This window comes from Gossypium arboreum, chromosome 1 (assembly GCF_025698485.1).
Source record: "Gossypium arboreum isolate Shixiya-1 chromosome 1, ASM2569848v2, whole genome shotgun sequence".
Classification (NCBI taxonomy): domain Eukaryota; kingdom Viridiplantae; phylum Streptophyta; class Magnoliopsida; order Malvales; family Malvaceae; genus Gossypium; species Gossypium arboreum.
In genome coordinates, this window is record NC_069070.1 from 115,857,306 (window position 1) to 115,882,952 (window position 25,647).

At 31.0% G+C, this 25,647-nt stretch overlaps 1 protein-coding gene and 1 long non-coding RNA gene across 2 annotated transcripts; both read right to left on the reverse strand.

Annotated features, from left to right (window-relative positions):
- Window positions 1-226: 226 nt before the first annotated feature.
- On the reverse strand, window positions 227-999 carry LOC108482344 (uncharacterized). Its single transcript, XR_001870869.2, has 2 exons — window positions 834-999; window positions 227-516 (listed from the first exon to the last, which is right to left on the reverse strand). It is a non-coding gene; the product is annotated as an uncharacterized LOC108482344 (long non-coding RNA).
- Window positions 1,000-3,935: 2,936 nt separating this feature from the next.
- LOC108483247 (phosphoenolpyruvate carboxylase, housekeeping isozyme) lies at window positions 3,936-9,421 on the reverse strand. The gene is made up of 11 exons (XM_017786535.2): window positions 9,043-9,421; window positions 8,572-8,796; window positions 7,899-8,290; window positions 7,708-7,792; window positions 7,375-7,597; window positions 7,177-7,280; window positions 7,001-7,088; window positions 6,418-6,572; window positions 5,144-6,142; window positions 4,658-5,044; window positions 3,936-4,557 (listed from the first exon to the last, which is right to left on the reverse strand). Exons 2-11 carry the CDS (start codon window positions 8,749-8,751, stop codon window positions 4,261-4,263), a joined length of 2,910 nt encoding a protein of 969 aa, XP_017642024.1. The 5' UTR covers window positions 8,752-8,796; window positions 9,043-9,421; the 3' UTR covers window positions 3,936-4,260.
- Window positions 9,422-25,647: the final 16,226 nt, after the last annotated feature.

Here is a 25,647-nt window from a genome sequence, read left to right on the forward strand (position 1 = left end):
GAATTATTATTGTACCGACACTTGAACGGGGAATCGGTGATCTAAATGTTTAATCACCGGTTCAATTTTATAAAACATTGCCTTAGTTAAATGGTAGAATTGTTTTTAAGCTCCTTTGAAATTAATAATTTAATTAATTCCCTTTTAGCTCTTTAATTAAACGAAGATTTTCAATTTTGACCCTACAAGGAATTAAAACTTCAATTCAAATAATTTTAAAACACAATTTTTAACTATGGCCCCTCCCAACTTTTTTTATTTGATCTTGCCCTCCTCGATGCAAAATTTCTAATTTTGCCCTTATACTAACTTGACAGATGGCAAAAAGGTTGTAGTACACTGTAGGACCAAATTCATGCCATGATCCAATACAAGAAAAATAGGCACAAAAATAGACCCAAACAAGGCCCAAACGAACAGAGACTCAAAGTTGTTGCATGAGTCCTCGCGCCGCACGCCTCTCACCAGCGTCCCACTCCGCCACGCCTCTCGATTCCGAGATTTTCGCAGCTATATCTTTAACAGAAAACAACAAGAAGCATAGTAACAGGAGGAGACTTGTTTTTCCCTTGTTTTATTTCTAGGCTATAAAAAGCCATTGAAAATACAGTATAAAGGGGAGTTTTTTTTTCAGGGGAATCAAGGGAAATACAGAGAGATATACCAGATTTCTGAGTAAACTTTTAATACCATCCAATAGAATCAAAGGTGATTATAGTTTTTTTTTCAAGGTTTTTAGCCTTTGTTGTGCATCTACATTTTTTTCCTTTCTTTTTTTTTCATTATTTTTGAAAATAATCAAACAAAGTTTTAAAAGAGAAAGGAGGGCTTACCTGGTCTTGATCCGTGAACCGGCGGTGGGGTGGAGGTGCGTGGCACCAATGATCCTCCAGGGTGGTGCAAGCTAGGTTGAATTCCTAGCAAAGAAAAATGGAAAGGGAGCAGGGAAGAAGAAGCATTCTGCTTCTTTTTGTTTGAAAAACAATGGGAATAAGAAATAAAATGGGTCCTGCAGAACCATTCAATAGCTTTTAAAGTGGTGGGCCCCACGTGTTTTGCCCTTAAGGGGTTAATTTGTGCATCAGGTCCCTGTACATTTTCTTGCTGCCCAAATCTGCTTCACTTTTGTTTTTGAATTTCACCCAGCAATTTTGTGCAACTTTTAATTTGGTCCATATTAAATGCTAGGTTCAGAAATTTGGGTAAATTACATTTTTAAACCCCCTTGTTCCACGCGCCCTTCAATGAGGTCCTCCTTTCCCCTTTTATTTGTGCTTTATCCTAGAACTTCCGTTTTGATCTCAATTAAGCCCTATTTTGCTTATTTTAAACACTTTTATCACAAAATTAAATTCTTTTGGTACTATTATTATTAATCTATTGCTATTTTATTTAACTATTTTAGGTTATTTTCCTATTATTTATTGTATTATTTTTTTACACTATTATTTATTATACTTATTATATCATTTTCGTTATTTTTTCTTCCATTTAATTTAGTCAATTTGAGTTATGATTCACATTATTATATTATTTATTTATTTTTATATTTGTTATATGTTTTGTATACATTTTTTTAAGTAAAACTAATTATTTTATGTATAACTTGTCATTATATGTATTACATTATTTGGCGTATCATTTTTTTTTTTTGCTAATAATCATTTTTTCCTGTATTATTTCTTTTTATATATATATTTTATAATAATTTTAAATATAGTTTATTATACTTATTATATTTTATTCATCATATTTTATTTATTTTTTTCCTACCGTTTACTACTATTATTTTACTATCACTATTTATAATTTTTATATGTATATATTCTTCGTTAAAGTTTTTTCATAATTTTTAATAAACCTACTTTATTATTTTATTATTTTTATATACCATAGTTTTTTTCAATGATTTTTTTTATACTAAATTATTATTAGTTATTTTTTTTTCGCCTTCTTTGTTTATTTTGAATATCAAAATATCCCTTTATCGGTTCACTCTCAAAATTTTTCAAAACATAGGCAATGTTCGATATTTAAAGAATTCAAAGGATCGTGCCCTAACGTACTGGGTTTCGCTTTCTTGGTCTGCTTTGAATGTTCGAATACCCTCTTAAAGCTAAAAACGCATGTTTTAAAGGCAAGATCACATCTGAGGGTCAAAAATATTGTGTCCTAACGTACTGGATGTAATGTTTTACCTCAAGGTGAGATGGTCTTTAATACACATTTGACTTACCTAAATGTTTTAAAAGCCAATAAAAGGAGGATCGCGTTTTGAACTCTGTCCAAATCTTTAATTTTCGACATTGAGACACTAAATAATCAATCAAGTACCAATTTTGGGCGTGTCGAGGGTGCTAATCCTTCCTCGTACGTAACTGACTCCCGAACTAATTTTTTATTTTCGCAGACCAAAATCGTCGTTTTGAAAAATTTATTTATTTATTAAAAACGACCGTGTTTTGAGGTGAACCAATCACACCCTATTAAAAACGATTGGTGGCTACTCCCAACTTTTCATTTTCAAAGTCAATTTCCCATTTTCAAAAAATGGTTTCGACATACACATTTTAGAATCAGATATGAATGCACACTAACTTAGAAAAAAATAGTAACTACATCAGCAAACAAAAGATGATTGATGCATCGACAATTTCTCCCAACCTTGTTGCCTTAATTTTTTTGCTTCCAATCGTATAAATGGTAGTATGTTGTAGCATAAAATGAACAAAGAGAAATAGGATCTCATTGTCTTCAACTTTTTCGAAGATAAATGGATTCTGATAAGCTTCCATCAATCAAATTTTCGATAAATAACTCTACGGATACATTGGTTAATAAACTATAATCAATGTAAAAAAAATGGTAAATTTATAGTGAGGAACTGAGCTATTTTCGGCTATGGAAATTATTCAATTTTTTTTGTTTTTAAGGGAATTTTTAATTAATCAAACCAACCTGAAGAAAAGCAACTAAAATTATCTAAAAATAGTGAGGGAGACTTGTTCTTTATTCTGCTTTTAATTGGTTTTTTAATTTTGTTAGTGAAATGATAATTTTTATTATTATTTACATAATTAAGAGGAAAATAAAATAACTTTAGGTACATGTTTTATAAGGGAGAAAAGGAGGAAGAAACCAAAAAGGGTTGATTTTAAAATCTAAATTTTAATTTACTTTTAAGAAAAAATTGTTATAAAGTCTTTATTTAAATATTTATTGTATCATTTAATAAAAATTTTAATCAATCTATAAATGAATATATATTATTTACCTCGTAATACTAAAATTTACATAATAATTAAAGAAGTTCATGAGGGCTGAGTTTATATATAATATTGATATATTTTATGTTTGTTTAAGCTCAATCAAAATATGAATCTCAAATTTTGTTAAAACTCATCTATATTTATAAATTTTAGTTCAAGTCGATTTAGGGTATGCATATTTCCAGATCTTATATATTGAAAGATACACTATATTTATATATTGAATTGTTATATATTTAAATTTACTTTATATATGCAACTTCGAGCTGTCAATTATATCCTTTATGGAAATGGCAAACCGACTCGGAGAATTTCTGACACAAGTATTCAACTAGTTCGGACTTGTTTAGTGTTGAGTTGGGACCAAGACAACAAAAGTTCTTTCGCCGAAGAGGTCTGTGCTTCCTTTGTTGAAGTAAGGACAAATGGAGCCAATTTTTCGGATCCGATCACCTAAATCTTTATTAGAAATTTGAACACTTGCAAGAATTTTGTGGAAGTGCTTTTGTCAAAAAAAACAAAAAATTAAGGGAAATTACATTTCTGACCATTTAACTATTAGTCTGTTTTTGTTTTAATCATATGAAATTCTTTCATTAGATTAATACAAAAATACATGCATGCATAAAGAAGCTGTAAATTATATAAGCTTAAAAAGACCCAAGATTATACGTAAAAACAAAAACCAGAAGCCTCAAAAGGCATTACTTGTATTTAAAGCATAATGGATCAGTTCCCATGGAGTTCCATTCCAATCCGCTTTTGGGCAATAATAAACACTTGCCGCAATACATATATATAAAAAAATAAAACGAGTCTTAAAAGCATAACAGCATAATCATACAGCTTTAAAGAGCATTTATATATATATCCGCCTCTTTTGTTTACCTATAAGAAAGGTTTTTGCCGAAATGACATCAGTCTTTGATGAATAATTCATCTTCTCTGGACTTAAAAGACTATAAGCACACCTCGTGTAGTAGGTCGGTGTTTAACCGGTGTTTTGCATGCCGGCAGCAATACCCTTCATGGTCAAGATGAGGGTGTCCTCCAAACCAGGGGCATACTCGCTTGTTGGGTTCAGTTTGACAAGTTCATCAGCAGGTTTGCTTGATTCCATGATCTCTCTAGAGATATGTGGCCGCAACTTCACGTTGTAATTTGGGTCACGGATACGTTTGAGTGTGTAGGCCTGGCAGACATTTAGAGTGGTGATGTATGAATCACGTAGCCCGAGTCTTTGCTTCAGGTAGGGATCCCCTTCGAGAAGATCCTTGTGCCCAGCAATCTGATAAACAGTAAAGAAGAAAAGAGTAAGTTGCTCGATTTTTTTGAAAGATGTAAGTAACCAGAAGCATCTATATGCGATCCAGGCCAAGGGAATTTACCTGGAGGAGAAGGCTTTTAGTTTCTTCAAAGTTGGTTCTCAACCGCTCTCCGAAAGACCAGAGTTCCTCAGAAACAAGAAGCTTATCGTATAAGGCTGCAATCCCGGGATCTCCTTTTGCAAAGACCATTTCAACCAAATCAATTGTCACTCTGAAGAAAGGCCATTCATTGTACATCTCCTGCAGCATAAGGAGATTCTTAATGTCCTTCTGAATGACATGTTTAAATGCAGCTCCAAATCCGAGCCAAACAGGGAGATGGAATCTTGTCTGTGTCCACGCAAAGATCCATGGGATTGCACGAAGAGATTCGATACCCCCACTTGGCTTCCGCTTTGATGGTCGGCTTCCAATATTCATTCTACCATACTCCAACTCTGGTGTAGCCTACAGAAAAAGGAACAGGTATTAGTTAATCCAAAACTGCTTTAATTAACTTGAACAAATGGCATGGTGTTCAGAACATGATAATGCAAGTTCACTTACAAGGCGGAAATATTCAACAAATCGAGGTTCTTTGAAGACAATGGAACGGTACTCCTCAGTAGCAACGACAGCCATTTCATCCATCAGTGCACGCCATTCTGGTTTTGGTGAAACTGGTGGGTGCATGCCATGCTCAAGTGTGGCAGCAGTAAAACGCTGGAGTGTTCTAAAGCACAAGTGTTCCTCTCCAAACGATTGCTCAATAACTTCACCTTGAACTGTAACCCGAAGTGAGCCGTGAATTGTTTCTGGTGGTTGAGATAATATAGCAAGATGGGTGGGACCACCACCTCTTCCAACAGTTCCACCACGACCATGGAACATCGTTAGCTTCACACCAAATTCCTTAGCAACATTGATAAGCTCCTCTTGAGCTTTATATAACTGCCAGGCAGCAGAGAGACGGCCAGCATCTTTACCCGAATCAGAATACCCAATCATGACTTCTTGCTTGCCATTGATCCGATTTCTGTACCAATCTATCGAGAAGAGCCGAGCCAAAGCAGCAGGTGCAGCCTCCAGATCCGCAAGCTTCTCAAACAGTGGAACAACTCTTAATGGTTGCTTCACGTGGCATTCACGCTGTAGGAGCTCAACAGCAAGAACATCAGAAGGAGCAGTTGCCATTGAAATGATGTATGCTCCAAAGTTGTCTGCCGGGAGCTCTGCTAGGACACTGAAGGTATCCAAAACATCAGCAATTTCTTCTGTTTTAGGAAGATCAGGACCAAACAATGGACGCCTTCCACTTAGTTCAGACAATAGCCATTCCTGCTTTTGTTCTTCAGACCACTCTCGGTAGGAACCAATTTCCAAGTGCTTGGTGATGGCATCTAAGACATCGGTGTGGCGGTCAGACTCTTGCCGAATGTCAAGTCTGACAAGTGAGAGGCCAAAAGTTGATACTTGCCTCAAGAAATCAAGAAGACTTCCATCAGCAATTGGCCGGTCACCACAAGAGCAAAGTGACCTATAACATAGTTCAAGCGGTTCCAAAAACTGCATAAAATTTAAGATCAAAGAGTTAATTAGGGCAGATGTTACAATGAGGGCAGAGAAAGTGAAATGGAAATTTTCAAGGCATTATTGTCCCAGCACATAAAACGAAAAAAGGAGAAGAGTTACAAAATCGGGTTTTCCAGGCCGTTTTCCTATTGTTATTAAGGCTAGATGTTAGCCGAGGGGCAATCTAATGTAAATCTCTATTTTACTCATGATGAGTAGGTGGATTCCAACCTCATAATAAGACTGATATATGATAAACTGACAGAGACCTGCTCAATGTTGGTGAAAGTTTCCTCCTCTGGAATGTCAGAGATACCATGAGACAACATTTGGCGAGACCTTTCACGTGTCTGATACAGCTTGTCCCTAACATCACCAAGAATAACACGGTAGGGTTCATTTGGAGGAACTTTTTTCCAGAACTCTGCATTGAAGTAACATCAAATGAGAACTGAACCAGTGACATGAAATCAATTGAGCAAGATATTATAGAAACTATCATTTCCAAATCGCGTAAATCATCACATGGCATTGGAAATCTTGTCAGAGAAGCATATCTAGTTTCAACTTCCCTAAAGTCTAAATATATTCTTTGAGCATTTTATAAAAGATACACTATAGAAGATTCTGTCCCGTATGGGGAATTAGAGAGAGAAACAGTATTCTCAATACTTCAAAGTATATTCTGAAAACACATGCAAAAATAATAGCTGGACTTACATTTTTGTTCACATGGTCACATGAAATGTATGTAAAGCCCATTCGGAACAGCTATTTATGTAAAAAGTGCATCATCTATATTTAGGAAAAAAGGTAAACAAAATGGAAACCGGCATATTTCTAAAAGTATACCTATGTAGTGTTTAGCATCTCTCCTTGAAGATCTATGAAGTTCATCTGCACGAACACGAAGCTCATCACTGCAACGCCACATTGACAACTGCAAAGATACATCAATAAGGATTGGCCCAAAATGGATCCTTCAAATAAAGCTCATAAGAAAGTGTTACATGATACAAGCTAAATACCTCAAACATCAGATCCTCGATTTGGGAATAGTACAAATTGGCAGCCATCATTCTAGCCAACAAGCAAACATCCCTTGTGACCTCAGGAGTTACCCTTGGATTGCCTGCATTATATATCAAGCAAATATTAACAAGAAAAGCTTTTGAACTACAGGGTAAAGCCTTTTTTTATATTCAGTTATCCAAGTAGGAATGTACCATCACGATCACCACCCATCCATGAAGAAAACTGAATAAGTGGCGCATTATAGGGAACACGTTCATTAATTCCAATGTTCTTCAAAGCTGTGTCAACTCTCCGCAAGAATTTGGGGACACCTTTCCATACTGTTTCATGGAAGTAACTCATTCCCGCCCTCATCTCATCTTGGGGAGTTGGAGGAGTCCTTCGAATCTCATCTGTACGAAATGCGGCTTGAATCTACATGGAAAAGGAATTGAAACAAAACAAGTGAGAACAAGTCATCTCCTTTGTGAAATGGATAGCAAGTTTATTTACAGATAAACAAATATCATGACACAGTGATATACCTCACGCTGTAGAGCTTCATCAAGCTCCTGCTTATCATCTGGAGTAATATCTTTAGCATACAACTGAGCTAAACAGTTCCTTATCCTGGATGTAATGAAAACAACAGGTTTTAAATTCAAAATTTCTTCTTTGCTGTACTTCTCAAGATGTAATAAAAAAGACATTAAGCTACAAGAATCGAAGAACAAACCTTCCGTGCTTCTGAAGCAAAGATCTACGAACAGATTGGGTAGGATGAGCAGTGAAGACCAGATCCACAGTCTGGTTCTTAAGTGCATCAAAAACTTCCTCAGGAGACTTCTTGAGATCAACCACAAGTCTCTTGAGAGTTTCTTCAATATCCGATTCAGTTGTCGCAGAGTTCTCATCGGCAAAATCACCTTTCTTCAACTTGATCCTTCGCCGGTAAGCAATCTGAACTTCCTCAGCCAAGTTAGCCAAGTTAAGCATGTGGGAGAAAGCCTTAGCTATAACAATGGAGTCCCCTGGATCCAAACTAGTTAAAACATTCCCCAGCTCCTCAAGTTTCTTGGGGTTACTCTTCCCTTCATACTCAGCAGAAAGTTCATAACATTCTTGAACCTAATCAAATCAACCACACAAAAAGATGGTACAATTTTATCACTGTAATTCACAACACAAATTTCAAGATCAAATCAATTTATTGAGCATCTTCCAAAGAACACTATGAACCGTATCTGAAAGTAATACATAAAACCAGGAAATAAGATTCTAAGTAATCCAAATGTGAAACTCTCACAAATCAATGTACAAACAATTGATAATAAAGTAGTATAATGTTACCATATGCATTAGTTTTAAACATCAAACTATGTATATGCAATTCTTGAAGAATGACATACCGTTTCCCTAAGATCCTCGCCGTGTAAGTCTTGAAGAATATCGAGGAACCGGTCCAAAAGCAAAGCATCATACTCCACCAATTTATCATCTTCACTCACTTTAGCGGGAACCAAAGCACGTAGCTGTGCATCAATGGAAGCCAACTTCTCTAACTTGCTATTATTGTTATTAGTAGCCATTGTCACACCCGAATATAGAACTTAGCTTTTTTTTCTTTTTAATCCCTGTAGACCATTAAACAGGCTAAATTTACCAAAATAATAAAAACCAAAATTGGGTTTAAAAATAGCAACAAAATCTGTCCAAGACCCAGAAAAGTGGAATCATCAAAAATCAAAAGGTTTTTACACAACCCATAGTTTTAGGAGAAAATATAGCTCTTTGCCAGAAAAAAAAAACAAACTTCAAAGGTTTTGGAGAAAACCCAGATTTGGATATGATCAAATAAAGATAAGGATAAAGAAGTGTACCTGAATCAGGGCAACTGAGAACCCAACTTTGAACCAGAAAAAGAGGGAGAGAGAGTGTGTGTGAAGCTAGTTAATGAGCAAGTGAACAAAGGAAGACGATTATTTATAGAGGAAAAATAACAAATATTGAAAAAAATTGGATTTTTCTTAATTTTTATATTGTAGAAATTAGTGTGGACGACATTGGAGTAGGAAAGAAAAACAAATTAGAAAAGTAAAAAGCAAATGCAAACTTCTTCTTCTTCTTCCTCTTTTTTCTTTTTCTAAATTTAATTTCAGAAGTTGAGTTTACTTTAGTTTCTTCTCCTTCTATTTTCTAAATTGTAATAAAGGAAATTTAATGGATTTAATGAAGTAACTTTTTGAGTTTTTGAAAATTAGAAATTTTTTCTAAAAAAATTATTTTAATTTTATTACCAATTTAAGCTCAAGATATAGGTACTTACTATCCTCCTTAATTTTATAAAATTAACAAAATTTGGAGGAGTTATAAGATATTTTTTCGAATTCGAAAATATAATCCCTCCTCAATCCATCAATATCTAGAATTATTCATAATTCTTTCCCAATCCATTAATAGGTGAATAATGTGTTTCAACGTACTCGAACTTACATCTTTTTATATTTACAACAATATTCATAACAAATGAATTAAGATTCAATCCGCACTTAAATATTCATTTAGTATGAATATTTTATATAATAAAATGTAGAAAGCAGGTTAAGAATTGATTCTTCTTTGTTCCACTAATAGACATTGATGCTTACATTGTAAACGCATAGATCATGAAAAATGTAATATAAATTAAAGCATAAAACTTTAACAAAGGATAATCTAGTGGATATGCTGATGAATGGGATACCAATTAATCGATCTTAATCAAAAATATATACTGTACTTTTTGATGGGTTATCAATGTATAAAAAAAAGTTGGATCATAAAGCAAAAGCCAAAGCAACCAATTTTCTAAATTGTAAATCCTCATAAGCACACACTATTAAAAGTTGAAGAATATATGTAAAAGGTTAAAATGCTTCTACTTTTTGAAAATTAAATCTTTAGTTTCTGTATTTATATTTCTAATAATTTAGTCGTTTAATTTTTAGTTTTCAAATTTCAAGTGTAATTAATCTAAATTTAATAAAAAATTAATAGTATTAATAGTTAGACTCGGTAAGCTAAAAATTGATTAGGGGTGGCCGAAATTAAGTTGTAATTTTTACGATAGTAAAAACGCATATTCACTATTTGAATACCCTATATTTTTATAATTTTTAAAAGATTAAATCAAAATTTTATCATTTTATGGGCAATCAAAGTGTAATTTTATCTTTATTAATTTAAAATTTTAAAGTATCCTTATCGACTCTTGTCAAACTCCTTAAATACGCTTTTAATTGGATTTAAATTTTAAAATCTAAAATTAAAGAAGCTAAATTCTAATTTTAGAAATTAGAGAGATTATAGGCACACTTTAACCAATATAAAAATATATAAATTTATTTTGTATTTTGAGGCGCTAAGTAATAGTAAAAATTTAATAAGACTTGGAAACATAAAGTTTTAAGTTTTAATATTATTTGTTTTGCCCTTTGATTGTTAATGAAATTTCATTTCTCTCAAAAATAAATTTAATATTATTTTCATAATATAAACTTGAAAATTTATATATACACATATTTAAAAAAATAATTTAATATTGATCGAAATCTTGAAATTTCAATTTAATCCTTGTTAAATTATAATTATGTCTTCACATGAGTGTTGCCTTCGATTAATAAACCATGTTGGTGAATTGTCAGCACTCACGAGCATCAACATGACAAATAATGGTGTTTGAATAATCTAAATAATTAATGTTGTTTCTTAATTGGATCACTATCATCATCTTCTCTTTTATATGTATTAGGACAAATTGTTTGCACTAATCAATATGCATAATTTAGTGAGATATCGTATTTCGTAATTATTTTAATTTTTATTTAATATAAAATTTTAAATAAGATATTCAATTATCATATATGTATTTTTATTTAAAATAATATAAAATACTATATTAGTAAAATTAAAATTAAAAATTAAAAATATAAATAACCTTTTAAAATCAATATTTACTTTATCAAACAACATAATTGTATTCATTACTTATATTTACTAATTTATCAAACAAATTTTTAGTACAAATTCACCTATTCTAAAATTTAGCATTAAAATTTTATATTTTATTTTTCAACACTTAAAATTTTAATTTATCAAAGCAGACCCATAGTATCAATTTTCAATCGGTTTCAGTTCAGTTGAACAATTATTAAATACTATTGCTTTTATAAAATAATAAAAGTTATTATAAATATATTTTTGTCATTTCAAATAATGTGAAATTTAAAAAAAAACAAGTAATTTTAATGCCTTCACTATTTTAACTAAAACTTTATTTGATCTTTAATTTTATATTTTTTCACTCACATCATGAGTTAGTGTAGCATAATTTATCAACACTTTCACCCAATATGGTTCACTTAATATAATTTCAAGGATGTTAATCACGTTACTAGCTCAGTAGTAAATTTGTGTGGGTTTCAAGTTAATTAGCATGAAGTTCATAATTCGATCTCCTATTGTATTGTATTATTTATTTTACAAAGTACTAAATATTATTTCGAGAGTAATTATATCTTTTATATTTTGATAAATCTAGATAAATATATATAAAATTATATATTTTAAACCCAAAATTTATGGGCTTTATTATCTTAGTTTTTACTATTTTAATCAAAATCACATTTAATTTATATATATTTTAATAAATTTATTACATGGATAATTTTTTCAATTTTAGTTGAAAATAACTTTGATTTTTTTTAAAAAAATACACTTAACTATGAGTTATTATGTACTTTATTTATTTACATGATGTTTTGTAAGTTTGATTAAAATTTACACATATAATTATAATCACAAAGTCTTATATATTTATTTGGATAAAAAATTATTTTCCAAATATTAGTTATATGATCAATCAAATCATGCATCCCTCATATGAAAAAAATACATATTCATTAATTGTCACATCACATTTATGCCAGGCTTGTTGTTTTTTAAGTGATCATTGAATAAATAGATAAATAAAAAATATATCTATTAAACTACATGTTATTATGTATTTGTTAATATTTATGTGATGGTCAACCATAATGACAAATGTGTAGCATTATGTGCTCAAATAAGGGCATGAATGACACAACTCCTCATGCATGTGATGAAAAAAAGACAATCAAATGTAATACCATGTGGTTTGGTTGGTAATTTGGTATTAGTACAGACAATTTCCTAAGATATTAGGTTTTTTTCATGTTACCTTTTTTTGTTGTTAGCTCAACAATGTCCCCTTAAATATATTAATATGTCATTTAATAATAATAATAAAGGAAAGCTTCGAATACTCTTGAGTAGTTGGTAATCAAGTCCTCATTGTTATTTAATTTTCATCATTACTTTTTTTTTTCTTTAGTTTTGTGGGTTATAATTGAGATATTTTAATACTGTGCCAACAATCCATTCTAACATTAAAATTAGATTTTAATAATAAATTATATTTAATTTATAGATGGGTTTTTCAAGTTTTTGATAGTTATTTAAATTTAGCTTTTAATGTTTAAATTGGTATTTAAGGTACTCAATTTAGTTTCATAGTTCAATTTAATTCAAATAAGTCATTTATCGTAAGTACTAATTTGAACCAACAACTTAAGTTTAGGTATTAATTTGAACTAAGATGTCAAAGTTTAGGCATTTAATTGGATCAAAATAAACCAAGTTCAAATACCTAATTGAACAAAAAAAAATTAGCTGCCAATTTGAATCTTAAAACCAAATATAGGTACCAAAATATATATTAACCCTTTTTCATTTTATAGTATTTAACCTATTGTGATTCCCGATACTAGATAGCATAGATATCATTATGGGAAAAGTATATAGTTGAAATGATAATTTATACGACATAAGTAGAAGATATCAATTTCTTTTACACGTTGAAATCTTTAAAAGAGGTCTATGGGGTCACATGGATGTTGGTCTCTAATTTGACTCTTCTATTGAGAATCACAATAGATGTAATTGTAATTGTCTGGTTATAAAGAGACGATACATAAAATTACTCATAGTCTCTCTCCCAACTCATAAATAATAGGATAATACGCTTCAGTGCACTCGAATTCACGTTCTTTTACATTAACAACAATACCTATACCAATTAAATTAAGACTCAATCGATCTCATGTACGCAAACTTAAATCTATTGAATTGTGACTAAAGATAAATTAATTCTTTTTCATATAAACAACTTATTTTTTATCCTCAACTATAATCTCTTTTGTAAATATATATTTTTTAAAAATTACTGCTTTGCTTCTCAAAAGTATTTAATTAATGATAAAAGAGGATTTACTCAGAATAGAGCCTAATTTTCAAAGTGCAATGAAGTCAAATATTGACTATGAAGGATACGAGCCAAGGGTTATATAGGGAGGTAAAGTTGCATGACGATAGGGTCGGTTGCTTATTAATTCAACCATTGACAGCTTATCAAATTTATATTTATTTATTTATGTATTTCTGAAAAAGATGTGATAAGTGAAGATTTTGTGTGACAGTCAAAAACAGCATATTACCGGATATTCTTTTGAGATTCTAGTCGCCGTAACCTTCGTTACTTGACCAATTGACAAAAGGAGTTGTCGGTCCACAACGGAAATAAATTTGAGGCCATAATAATTTCCCTTTTATTTAATAATAAAAATTATAATAAACATAGTATGATTAGGCCAAATTCTACTAGGAGTTTATTCAAATCATAACATTGTTATAAAATTTTTTAAGTTATAGGTAAATTAAAAAATATATTATAACTAAATTAGTAATTAATTTAGTTATGATTTAGTTCATAAAAATTTAATTACCTAAAAGTTTTATGTTTTTTAAATTATTGTGTGGCTAAAAAATACAAACTTAAGGGACTTTTTCAGCCACATGATAGTTCAAAAATATATAATTTTTTTAGTTTACAAATTGGGCATTCTAGACTATTACATAATAATTAATTTACGAATAGATATAAACTAGTAAGGTCTTCATGTAGAACATTCAGAGCAAAATGAGGGGGTTGAGACCAAAGGTGTCAATGTCCATTCTTTCTGCAACCTTTGCTAAACAATTAGCCAACCTATTGCTTTCACGTTACACATGAGTTAAACTGGCATTCCAATCATGCCTCAACAAATCTCGAATTGCATTTGCGATATGTGATTTCGATGGATTAATTATCAGATTCCCTTAATATGGTGCAACGCTTCCAAACAATCTGATTCTAACAACATATCTCGACAACCAATCTTCTAAACCTATTAAAAACAATCAAGTATGTCCCAAAGTTCTACCTCATATGCTCCACACAATCCTACGTTCCTTACAAATCTTAGACACTACAAAACATTTGCATTTCAGACCAGAATGCATAATTTATTTTGGGGGGATAGTTGATTTTTTTAGGTGCCAAATCAGTAATAAGTTTATGACTGAATTTTTAAAAAATAATTAACCATACTAACAATAATAACACATAAAGATCCCCAAAACACTAGATCCAATACCCTATTATAGAATAGGTTAAAGTTTTGGATCTAGATGTATAGTTGACTTGCATAAAAATTATACTATGATTATAACGTGAAGACCATTATTTTTATTTTTAATTCGTTGGAAGATTCAACAACAACCACTTCTAGGATGGCTTATTTTATCTTTCTTAATTAGCCCATGCCAAATTCAGCATTTATAAACGTAGTAAATTAATCTTAACCTCAAAAATAAAAATAAAAATGCATTTATTTACATTAATATTGTCTGGTTTAAATAAATGTAAGTTGGTAAGAAAAATATTGATTTAAACCCTAAATCAATTTCAATTAAAAATAATAATTTTAAAAATTTGACCTCAAATAGCACATATATTAATTAAAAGAAAAACGTTTTAGAAACTTCTTTAGGTTTATTGATTATTTGGGAATGCTTTATGGAGTATAATATTCCATCTATTATTAGATTTTACCCTTTTTTTTTTTTTTTGTTTATCTTAAATTCTCAATAAAGAAAGTATTATTATTGTGATTGGCTGATTTTTCCTTAACAATGGGAGGCTAAGTATAAATATGAAATAGTCAATGAATGAGTTATTATTGCCTAAACTTTAGTTAAATACATTGAATATAGCATGCTTCTTATGGTCCATAAGGGACCATTTTGAAAATCATAATGCATGGTGGTGGTTGATTGCACTTGTTGTGATTTCTATTATTTTTTTAAAAATATTCATCTAAAATTTGTCAATTTAGAGCTACCTTTATTTCTCTTGTTCTTTTGTCCCACTATAATCTTTTAAAATTTTTGGTTGGAAGTTCAACTTAAAATCTTTTAGTGTGTGAACTTGTGTATTGGTATGATAGTTAAGGTGTTTACTATTTTAGGTGTGGTTTGGGTTCAAGTCGCGTTAATCACATTGCTATTAAGGTTTTACCCTCTTCTTGTAATTCACCAAAAAGATGATCAAGAGTAAGATGTTTGGGTTCACATTTTATTATTCTCATAATGAGTAACTTGATCTAAAATATTTAGGAACTTGATATGTAAATTTTCCTTTTCTGTTGGCAGATGGAAAAAAGAGTTTAAGGGTGCTGCCTGACAGTGTGGCGACACCAAACTGTAAATGAGTAAATTATTCCATAAGTACAAAGCATGCAAGTGAGCTTACTATTTTTATACCTGATGTTGTTTAAACTAAAATGATTTTATTATGAAATTTCAGAAAGTCTTTGAAAGTTTAGAACCTCACTTGGTAGAACATTCATACTACACCAAAACAGACTTTTAGCGGCGTTTCAAAAGAAAACGCCGGAAAAAATCAAATAGATGGAGTTTTAACGGCGTTTTTAAAAAAACGGCGCTAAAGGTCGACCTTTAGCGGCGCTTTTTCAAAAACGCAGCTAAAAGTTTAAGCAAGACGACGTCGTTTTACATGAGCTTCATTGGTAGTAGCGATGTTTTCCCCAAAACGCCGTAACAGATCAAACTTTAGTGGCGTTTTTAGAAAAACGCCGCTAAAATGTTAAACAAAACGACGTCGTTTTATATGAGCTTCAATGACATTAGTGGCGCTTTCCTAAAAACGCCGCAATAGCTCGCACTTTAGCGGCATTTTTGTAAAAAACGCCGCTATAGGTCGCATAATTAGCTGCGTTTTTTATAAACGCCGCTAATAGGTTAAGGCAAACGACGTCGTTTTAAATTAGCTTCAATGGCATTAGCGGCGCTTTACTTAAAACGCCGCAATATATCAATCTTTAACGGCGTTTTTACAAAAACGCCGCTAAAACATTAAGCAGACCGACGTCGTTTTGTTTGAACTTCAATGGCATTAGCGGCGTTTCATAAAATATTATGAATTTGAAAACGGATTAGACCAAACTCAAGTATTAAATGTTTCAGTCTAACTTATTTTTTAAATGAATTTAAAATTTTCTATTTAAACTGATTTTTAAATTTAATATTTTTATAGGTTTAAGGGTTATGATTTATGGTTGATGATTTATGTTTTATGATTTAGGGTTTGAGGTTTATAATTTAAAAGGTTATGGGTTTAGGGTTTAAGAGTTAGGGGTTAGTGGTTAGGATTAAGGGATATATATATGGGTTTAAGGTTTATGGGTTAGGTGTTAGGGGTTTATATGGGTTAAGAGGATAGAGGATAGGGGTTTAGTGTTTTAAAGTTTATTATTTAGGGTTTATTAGTTAGGGTCTAAGATATTAGTGTTTAGCGATAGTAGGGTTTAAGGGTTTAAGGTTTAGGGGTTAGGAGTTTAGGGGTTAAGGGTCAATGGTTTATGAATTATGTTTTATGGTTTATGGTTTAAGGGATAGATGTTGGGGTTAAGGGTTATGGTTTATGATTTATACTTTAGGGGTTAATTAAGGTTTAGGGTCTAGAGTTTGGGGTTTAAGGTTTATAGTTTAGGGTTTATGGTACAGGGTCAGGGTCTTAGCACTGTTCAAGGATTTAGGGGTAATGTTGTCAAGGTTTAATGTTATGGTTTTAGCTGGTAAGCAATAAGATTTTATTTTTAGCGTTTTAGGATTTTAGGGTTAGGGTTTAGGGTTATATTTAGTGTTTAGGGGTTAGCAGGTTTAAGAGTATACATATTTAATATTTAAGGGGTATATTGGGTTAGGGAGATTTAGGCTTTTAGGGTTTAGGGATTGGGTTTTAAGGTTTATGGTACGGGGTTTATGGTTTGGGGTTTGGGATTTGGGGTTTGGGATTTAGGGTTTAGTGTTTAATTTTGGAAATAAAAACTTAAAAAGTTAAAATTTAATATTTTAGTTACTAAGTTAAATAAAAATATATAAAAATGATAATCTCAGCAGGAAAATTTGAAATAAAAAAGCATAAAAAATATATGTTAAAAATGAAAAAAAATTAAAATTGTGAATTAGTGGCGTTTTTTCAAAAAAAGCCACAAAAAATGAGCTATAGTGGCGTTTATAATAAAAAACGCCACTAAAAGTTGACCTATACCGGTGTTTTTATATTTGAGTTTTAATAGGTTAAACGGCGTCGTTTTTCTTTCATTCTCTTTATCCCCAAGTTAAGCCCCAATACTTAGTATTTTTTCCCAAAACAAAATTTTCCCTATACCCTCAGTTTCCCCAAATCAAACCCTAAGTTGCTTTCCTCCATATTTCACCGATTGAAGGCCTGAGCTTGGTGTTTCTTCTCAATCGATCTTCATCCCCTTTTTTTAACTCTCTTTCTCTCTCAAATCCTCGATTCCACTTCACTCTCCAGATCTCCCCAGGTAATATTCAAACCTTTCTTACGTTTTTTTTTCTATTATTCTTTAAATTTATCATCTTTTCAGTTTGCACTTCTTTCTCGTTTGTATTTCATCTTAAAATTTGAAATTGTTGTAGAAATTCATTATCAATAAAATGTCAAAATTTATGACTATTTTAACACAGACCAATCTGACGAGCCTTCATTGTGCTGCCGAACAATCTGCTTGTTGTCTACGGCAATATAAATCGTAAGTGTTGCTTTAAATCCTAATTGATGCGTAGTTATTTGGTTTCTGAAGTTCTATTAACACTCTTAATCCTGTTACTTTCATTTATTTTCATGGGGAGTGGTGGTTTTTTTTTCCTTCACTGGCAAACAGAAGGTCAGGTAACTTTAATTTCTAAGTCTCTGTTTCTTTTAATTTCTAAGTCTTTGTTTACAAATACAAATACATAAGCTTATGTTCATTGTTGAACGTATGGCGTTCCATAAAGGTTAGGCTGATTGGATGGTGTTGTAGGTTTCCTTGTTTAAATATTTTGTTTCTTTTAATGGTATTGAGCTTGGTCCTATTTCTTATCACAATGGTCTTCATTAGGGTGACTTGATTTCATTGTATTTGTTTATTTTGTGCACAAAGGGCTTTAGCTATTGGTTGCGAAAAGTCAAGAGTAGAGGCAATTTGCATGGTATCAATATAGGATGGATTAGTAATGATTAAATTAATAATAGATTGATGAGGAAAATATAGTTATTTTCATGTGATCATCCTTGGGGAAATTAATAATTGTCTTTGTTGATATATATAAGGGTAAGTTGGTGATTAAGCTTAGATAAATTTATATCATATTAGTTGAATTGATTATGGTAACATTTGTTATAAAATAATAATACTTGATTTTATGGAAGGTAAAAAACTTTGGTGAATTAAAGTATATATATATATATATATATATATTACTTACTTGTGACTTGGTGATTTATTGAGTTAAAATTTGCTTAATTTTGCATAAATTGATTGGTGTTTGAATGCATTTAAATGTTCATTTTAGTTAATATCACATTAGTGTTTTGTCAAAACATAATGATTATGTCTTGAGATCCTAAGAACAAAAATAATCAAATTGTACATTTCTGGGTACAAGTCTCTAGACTTACCAAGCAAGCCTTAAGATAATCATGATCGGAGTCTTGAGACACAAAAGTTTGTGTCTCAAGACTGTAAAACATCGAAACTAAAATTATTTTCGATTTTTCAAAAAAATTGTACTATCTTTGATTTTAATATTGCTCTCAATCATGGAAGATACTGGGGCTTACTGTTACTTACTAAGCATAATATTAGAAGCTTTAATTTTTTGTCTGAGTGTTCACTTTTTTCTTAGTCCAAATCTTAGTCTACACATTTGCAGGGTAAGTAGTTTCAGTCATGGCTTTATCTCGTCGTCTTTGCTTGCCATTCTTATGGTTTCTCCTCCTGTGCTTGCTTTTGCTGATTCATTTAAATATCATCACTGTGATGCCGCAATAACACAATCTAAATAGGTTTAGTTAACAAGAATTTTAATCATCACTTTATACAAGTAAAGACTAATTTAATAATTTTTATAATTAAAATTTTTTATTATAAAATTACATTATTACGATTGAAAAGTTCTTAGATATTATTATTTATTATTTTAATTAACTATGAATAAATCGTATATATACAAGTGAATATTAATTGAAGTTCATTTGTATATATGATATATCAAATTATGATCAGTTATTATTTGAATAAAAATTATTTTAATAATTTATAAATTTATGTAAATTAAAGTTTTTTAAAAAATTATTAAAGTAAAACATTGTGTTGACGTAGCTTTATTTTTAGTAATTCTTGTAGCTTCTATTTTTTTATCATTTTATTTGTTTATTCCTACCGTTATTAGCAAATATAATTAATATTATACCAATCATTAAATGTTGTTTATTTTAGAACTCATTTGATTGTTTTGTCAACCAAAAACAGACTTCTGTTCTTCAAATGCAATGAGTAGGGAAGTCTCTCGACATTATTAGAGATCAATCCCAAGCATCTCCAAATAAACCCTCAAGAAAACAATTCCAATTCAATCAAGGTAAACATTATCTTCCCTAACATTTATGTTTCTTTCAACATGTTTTTCCTTTTATGTTTTTAATGTTTATGATGAAAGATTCAACATCTCTAGAAACTGAATCATGCATTTTTTCTGCTAGGATTAGCAATCTAGTATGAATAAGTTTGATCATTGTTTAAATATATTATAATATAAAAACATAATGGGTGTTAAGATTTATTCTACTCCACTTTCAAGATCGGGTTAGTGTTCAATTAACTGACGTAAGCCTACCACTGTTAAGATTTCTCTTGTTGCTGCAACAAGTATAATGGGTGTGACCTCATTTGCTGCTTAAAATATAACAGCCCAAAATGGATTACTGTGATGAGGAATAAATAAATCTGGTAAATCAGTATGTTGTTGTTAGGAGTTACTTGTGGAATATTTTTGACATCATGTGAAACTAGGGTGTACAGTGTTTTCAAGTAGAAGCAGAACAATGTGCACCTGCTTCCTGCTTCTAAAGTTCCATCTATGTCAGCTTTTCTCCATTGCAGTGAAAATGGAATATGTATGCCTGTGTGTTTGTGTCTTTATATATGTATGTATTTGGTACTAGATGAAAGCTTTACTCCAGTTTTGAAATATAGACCAAGTTTTGCATACATTGATCATTTTCTGCCCCTTTTCCTTTGAATACATGGTTCTCTTGATACTAAATACTCAGGTACTTTCTGCATATTCTGTGATTCTTATTAGATAAGTTATATATCAACAGTTATGTTAGTTTTCATCAAGGCCTCTGTAAACATAAAGTTGGTACTCTGGTTAGGAGAAGTTAATGTTTATGAGTTGTATGGAGTATGATTCTGCACATGCAAAGTTGGTTTGTTTAAAGCTGTGCATTTTGAAGTTGATGTTCAACGGCACAAAGAAAAGAAAAGAAAAACTTAAAGCATTTGTTAGGTTAATTAGTCTTTGCTTTAGTATGATTTTCATGTTTTCATAATAATGGTGATTCCATTTTGTTTTTTTAGATGTTCTTTTGGTCTGTTTTCATGTTTCTATTATGTGTTTAGTGTGGACTTAGATTGATTGAAGAGTTTAATGCTGTCTTGTTGCTTACGTTTTATATAAAAAATTGTTATATTTTGTTTGAAAATGCTTTTCAATTTCTAATTATAAAATGAGATGTGGATTGAAGGTAATAAATGCTATAGTGAAGGAAGAAAATGGCACTGATAATGGTATTTAGAATGGCAAGCTTATATTGGATATAGTAAATTGCAGTAAGACTCAATATATTATGATGTTTTTCATGGTCATTGGCAAATTCCAGTTGATTGGCGTTGAAGCAATTGATTTTAATATTTAATATTTTTAAATGTCTTTAAAAGTTATAACTAATTTTTATCAAAATAGTATTAATTATTATTTGAAGTATGAATAAGTATGAATAAGAACACGTGATAATCAGTGTCTTCTTGAGTAGTTCTGTCATCACATTCTTAAGTTTCCTTTGTCCCATTGATGATAAGTGTGCTTTCTATACAAAGGCAGTTTGGCAGATTTTTTGAGGTGTACACTTCATTGGCGTGTCTTTGATCCCGGTACAAGTGGGCACTTGCGAAGTTGAAGTAGATGGACCCAATAAATTTGGAAACTGTATGTCATCCAAATGATAGTAATAATTTTATTGTATACTAAATATGAAGTAATATATATGAAGTAAAATTATATTGTATACTAAATATGATACATATACTTTAATTCCTTGTGTTTTGACTTTTAGGATATAGTTCCATGTGTCTGTATTAGTGAATTAATGTTGTATGTATTTCAGTTACTGCTTCCTGCTTCTCTTGCAAGTATTGGTTCAACTGAAGCTGCCATTTAATCTTCGAATTAATATTTGGTACTGATATAGATAAAGTTTTTATATTTGCTTAAACTGAAATATATTTAGTGCTACTCTTATAATCTTACATATGTTCTAGGTACTATCGAGCACCTGAAATAATATTTGGTGCAACTAAATACACCACGACCATTGACATTTGTTCTAGGTGCGTCTGTGTTTCTTGCTAAATTTTTTCCTTATTTCTATGCATTTTCACTTTAAGTTACTTAACAAATATTACTTTTTGGACTCCACCTGCTTGTCTTGGTGAGAGTGGAGTAGACTGTGCACGTTTTATTAAGGTACATTTTATTTCAAAATTGTAATCAATAATAGTTTTATCATGATGATTTTGGAAAATTTAATATTTTGGGGTTGCGATTTTGTAAAGATTTAATTGCTGGTTCATTTGGAGCGAACTATTTTGTTTCAAATTAATTTTTTATATTTGGTTCAACTTAATTATTATTTGATTCAACTTAAGTATGAATAAGTATGAATTAATTTTATTACCATATATGTAGCTTGCTTGTCCATTATAATTACAACAATAGTGACCTTCTCTCCAACCTTATTTTTTATATTTTAAAGATTCAAAGTATATAGGATGGAAACTGACGGGTTGCCTTATATCGAGTGCAAGATATAATGGATCCTCCTTAGGTGTAACAACGCCACGTATGATGAATCTTAAAAATTCAAAATGACTTGAAAAAGTTCTATCGCTATTGAATATTTATATAACCTTAATTTATTTCCAATTTACTTATAAAAATTAAACTACGATTCTTTTTGATATTATTATATTCAAATTACTATTTTTATATTAATAATGTTTGATTTTAATATTTAATATTTTAAATGTATTTGTATAAAAAAGATTTCAAAAAAGTTCTATGGAGCTTATAAACAATTTTATTACCATATATGTAGCTTGCTTGTCCATTATAATTACAACAATAGTGACCTTCTCTCTAACATTATTTTAAATATTTTAAAGATTCAAAGTATATAGGCTGGAAACCTGACGGGTTGTCTTATATCGAGCTACAAGATATAATGGATCCTCCCTAGGTGTAACAACGCCACGTATGATGAATCTTAAAAAATTCAAAAAATCTTGAAAAAAGTTCTATCGCTATTGAATATTTATATAACCTTAATTTATTTCCAATTTACTTACAAAAATTAAACTACGATTCTTTTTTGATATTATTATATTCAAATTACTATTTTTTTATATTAATAATGTTTGATTTTAATATTTAATATTTTTAAATGTATTTGTATAAAAAAGATTTCAAAAAAGTTCTATGGAGCTTATAAATAATTCTATCGACCTTAAAAAAGAATTAAAAATTTCAACGATGAAGGGCCACTTATAAATAATTTTATCAATATAATAATATTGATCATTGTTTAAATATATTATAACTAATTTTATCAAAATAGTATTAAAATTGATCATTACTTAAATAAATTACATAACTCACATAACGTACATAACAACTTACATAACTTAACTAATACATGTAGTTTAATCTAATAATTTCCTTAAAAGCATATAGTTTAAAGTTCAAATTTCATAACTTATATAATCTACATAGCTTACATAAAACATAAATATATATCATATCAAGACTTACATAATAAACAACTTACCCGTGTAACTTATTGCCAACTTTAGACTTCAACAACTACGAAATGGATAGGACTTGGATGAATTTCTCAAGGGCAAGCAACGAGTATCAAAATGGAGTGCAATCTTTTTTAGATTTTGAATTTCACAATTCAAGCCAAGAGAATATGATTCTTTGCCCGTGTAAGAAGTGTGGTAATATCTATTGGCATTATCGTGAAGTTGTCTCACGAACATCTAATTGTTGATGGCTTCATTCGGGGTATAAAAATGGATTTTCAATGGAGAGTGTACACCTAGTGGAGCCTCTTGACGATTAATCCGGTTATCCTTATAGTGGTTACCGTCAAGATGTTAGAGAAGATGACATGGAAGGTATGATGCGGGATGCATTTAATATGCGAGTGAAGGTTTCCAATCATTTCCACCAAACTATGTTGCATCCGATGATTATAATATCGGTGGGAATACTTTTATGGAAACGAGAAGAAGTGTACCGGATGAACAACCGAATGAAGAAGCGGCGAAGTTCTACACGTTACTTGGTGAAATGAATGAAGAACTTTATGAGGGATCAAAATTTTCGAAAATGTCATTCTATATTCGCCTTTTCCACTTAAAATGTTTGGGAGGGTGGACCGGAAACTCTTTGACAATGTCATTAGAGCTTTTGAGAGAAATGTTCCGCTTGCAAAATCCTCAATCATGTAAAGACATGAAGAAAGTGATAAAAGATTTGAGCCTTGGGTACAACAAAATTCATAGTTGCCCAAATGATTGCATGTTGTATTGGGGTGATCAGAGAAATCAACAGTCTTGTCATGTTTGCGGTAAATCTCGTTGGATGAATAGAGATGCAGAAGATGCTAATGAGGATGAATATGGGCCACAGTCAATAAAGAAGCCGAACAAGATTTTGTGATATTTCCCGCTAATCCCAAGGCTTCAAAGGCTATTCATGTCGTCAAAGACAGTCGAGTTTATGACGTGGCATCATGATCAATGAACAGATGATGGATTATTAAGGAATCCTGCAGATTCTTTAGCATGGAAATCATTTGACAATAAATTTCCAAGCTTTGCAAGTGATCCTCGGAGTGTAAGGCTCGGGTTAGCATCCGATGATTTAATCCTTTTAAAATCATGAGCACCTCGTCAATTATTTGGCCCGTGGTCCTTGTTCCTTATAATTTGCCTCCATGGCTCAGATGAAGCAATCTTCTTTGATATTATCTATGATTATCCCCGAGAGAAAGGCCCCTAAATGATATTGACATATATCTGCAGCCACTTATTGAAGAGTTAAAACAATTATGGGCGGGTGTTGAGACGTACGATGTATTGAGAAAGGAGAACTTTTACCTACGTCCTGCTTTGCTGTGGACAATTAATGATTTCCCAGCATATGCGAATTTATCTGGTTAGAGTACCAAAGGACGTTATGCTTGTCCTTGTTGTGCTGCTCAAACGTGTTCACAGTGGTTATATAATGGGAAGAAGTTCTGCTATATGGGGCATTGTTGGTAGTTAGATGAAAATCATAGCTATAGATTTCAGAGGGCTTTATTTGACGGTACTGAAGAGTTGAAAAAAGCTCCTGAGCTGACCATTGGATCTGAAATCTTATTCATGTTAAAAGATATGGATTTCTGTTACGGGAAGCTAAATCAACCATCTAACAGGCAAACAAATAGACGATCGAGGGATGAATCTGATGATGAATCTGACGAGGAGGATGACCCTAATGAGGCGGACTTGTGGAAGAAAAGAAGTATTTTTTTTGAGTTGCCTTATTGGGAGCATCACATATTACGCCACAATCTTGATGTGATGCATATTGAAAAGAATGTCTGCGAGAACATCATCTAGACAATTTTGAAAGTCGATGGTAAATCAAAGATAATCTTCAGAGTCGACTTGATTTAGTTCACATGGGAATTAGGCGTGATCTTCATCCCCAAGTACGTCCTAATGGAAAATATTGGTTGCCGCCTACAATTTTTTCAATGTCAAAGGAAGAGAAAGAAATGTTCTGCACGGTGTTGAAGGATATAAAGGTTCCGGATGCGTATGCATCAAATATATCTCGAT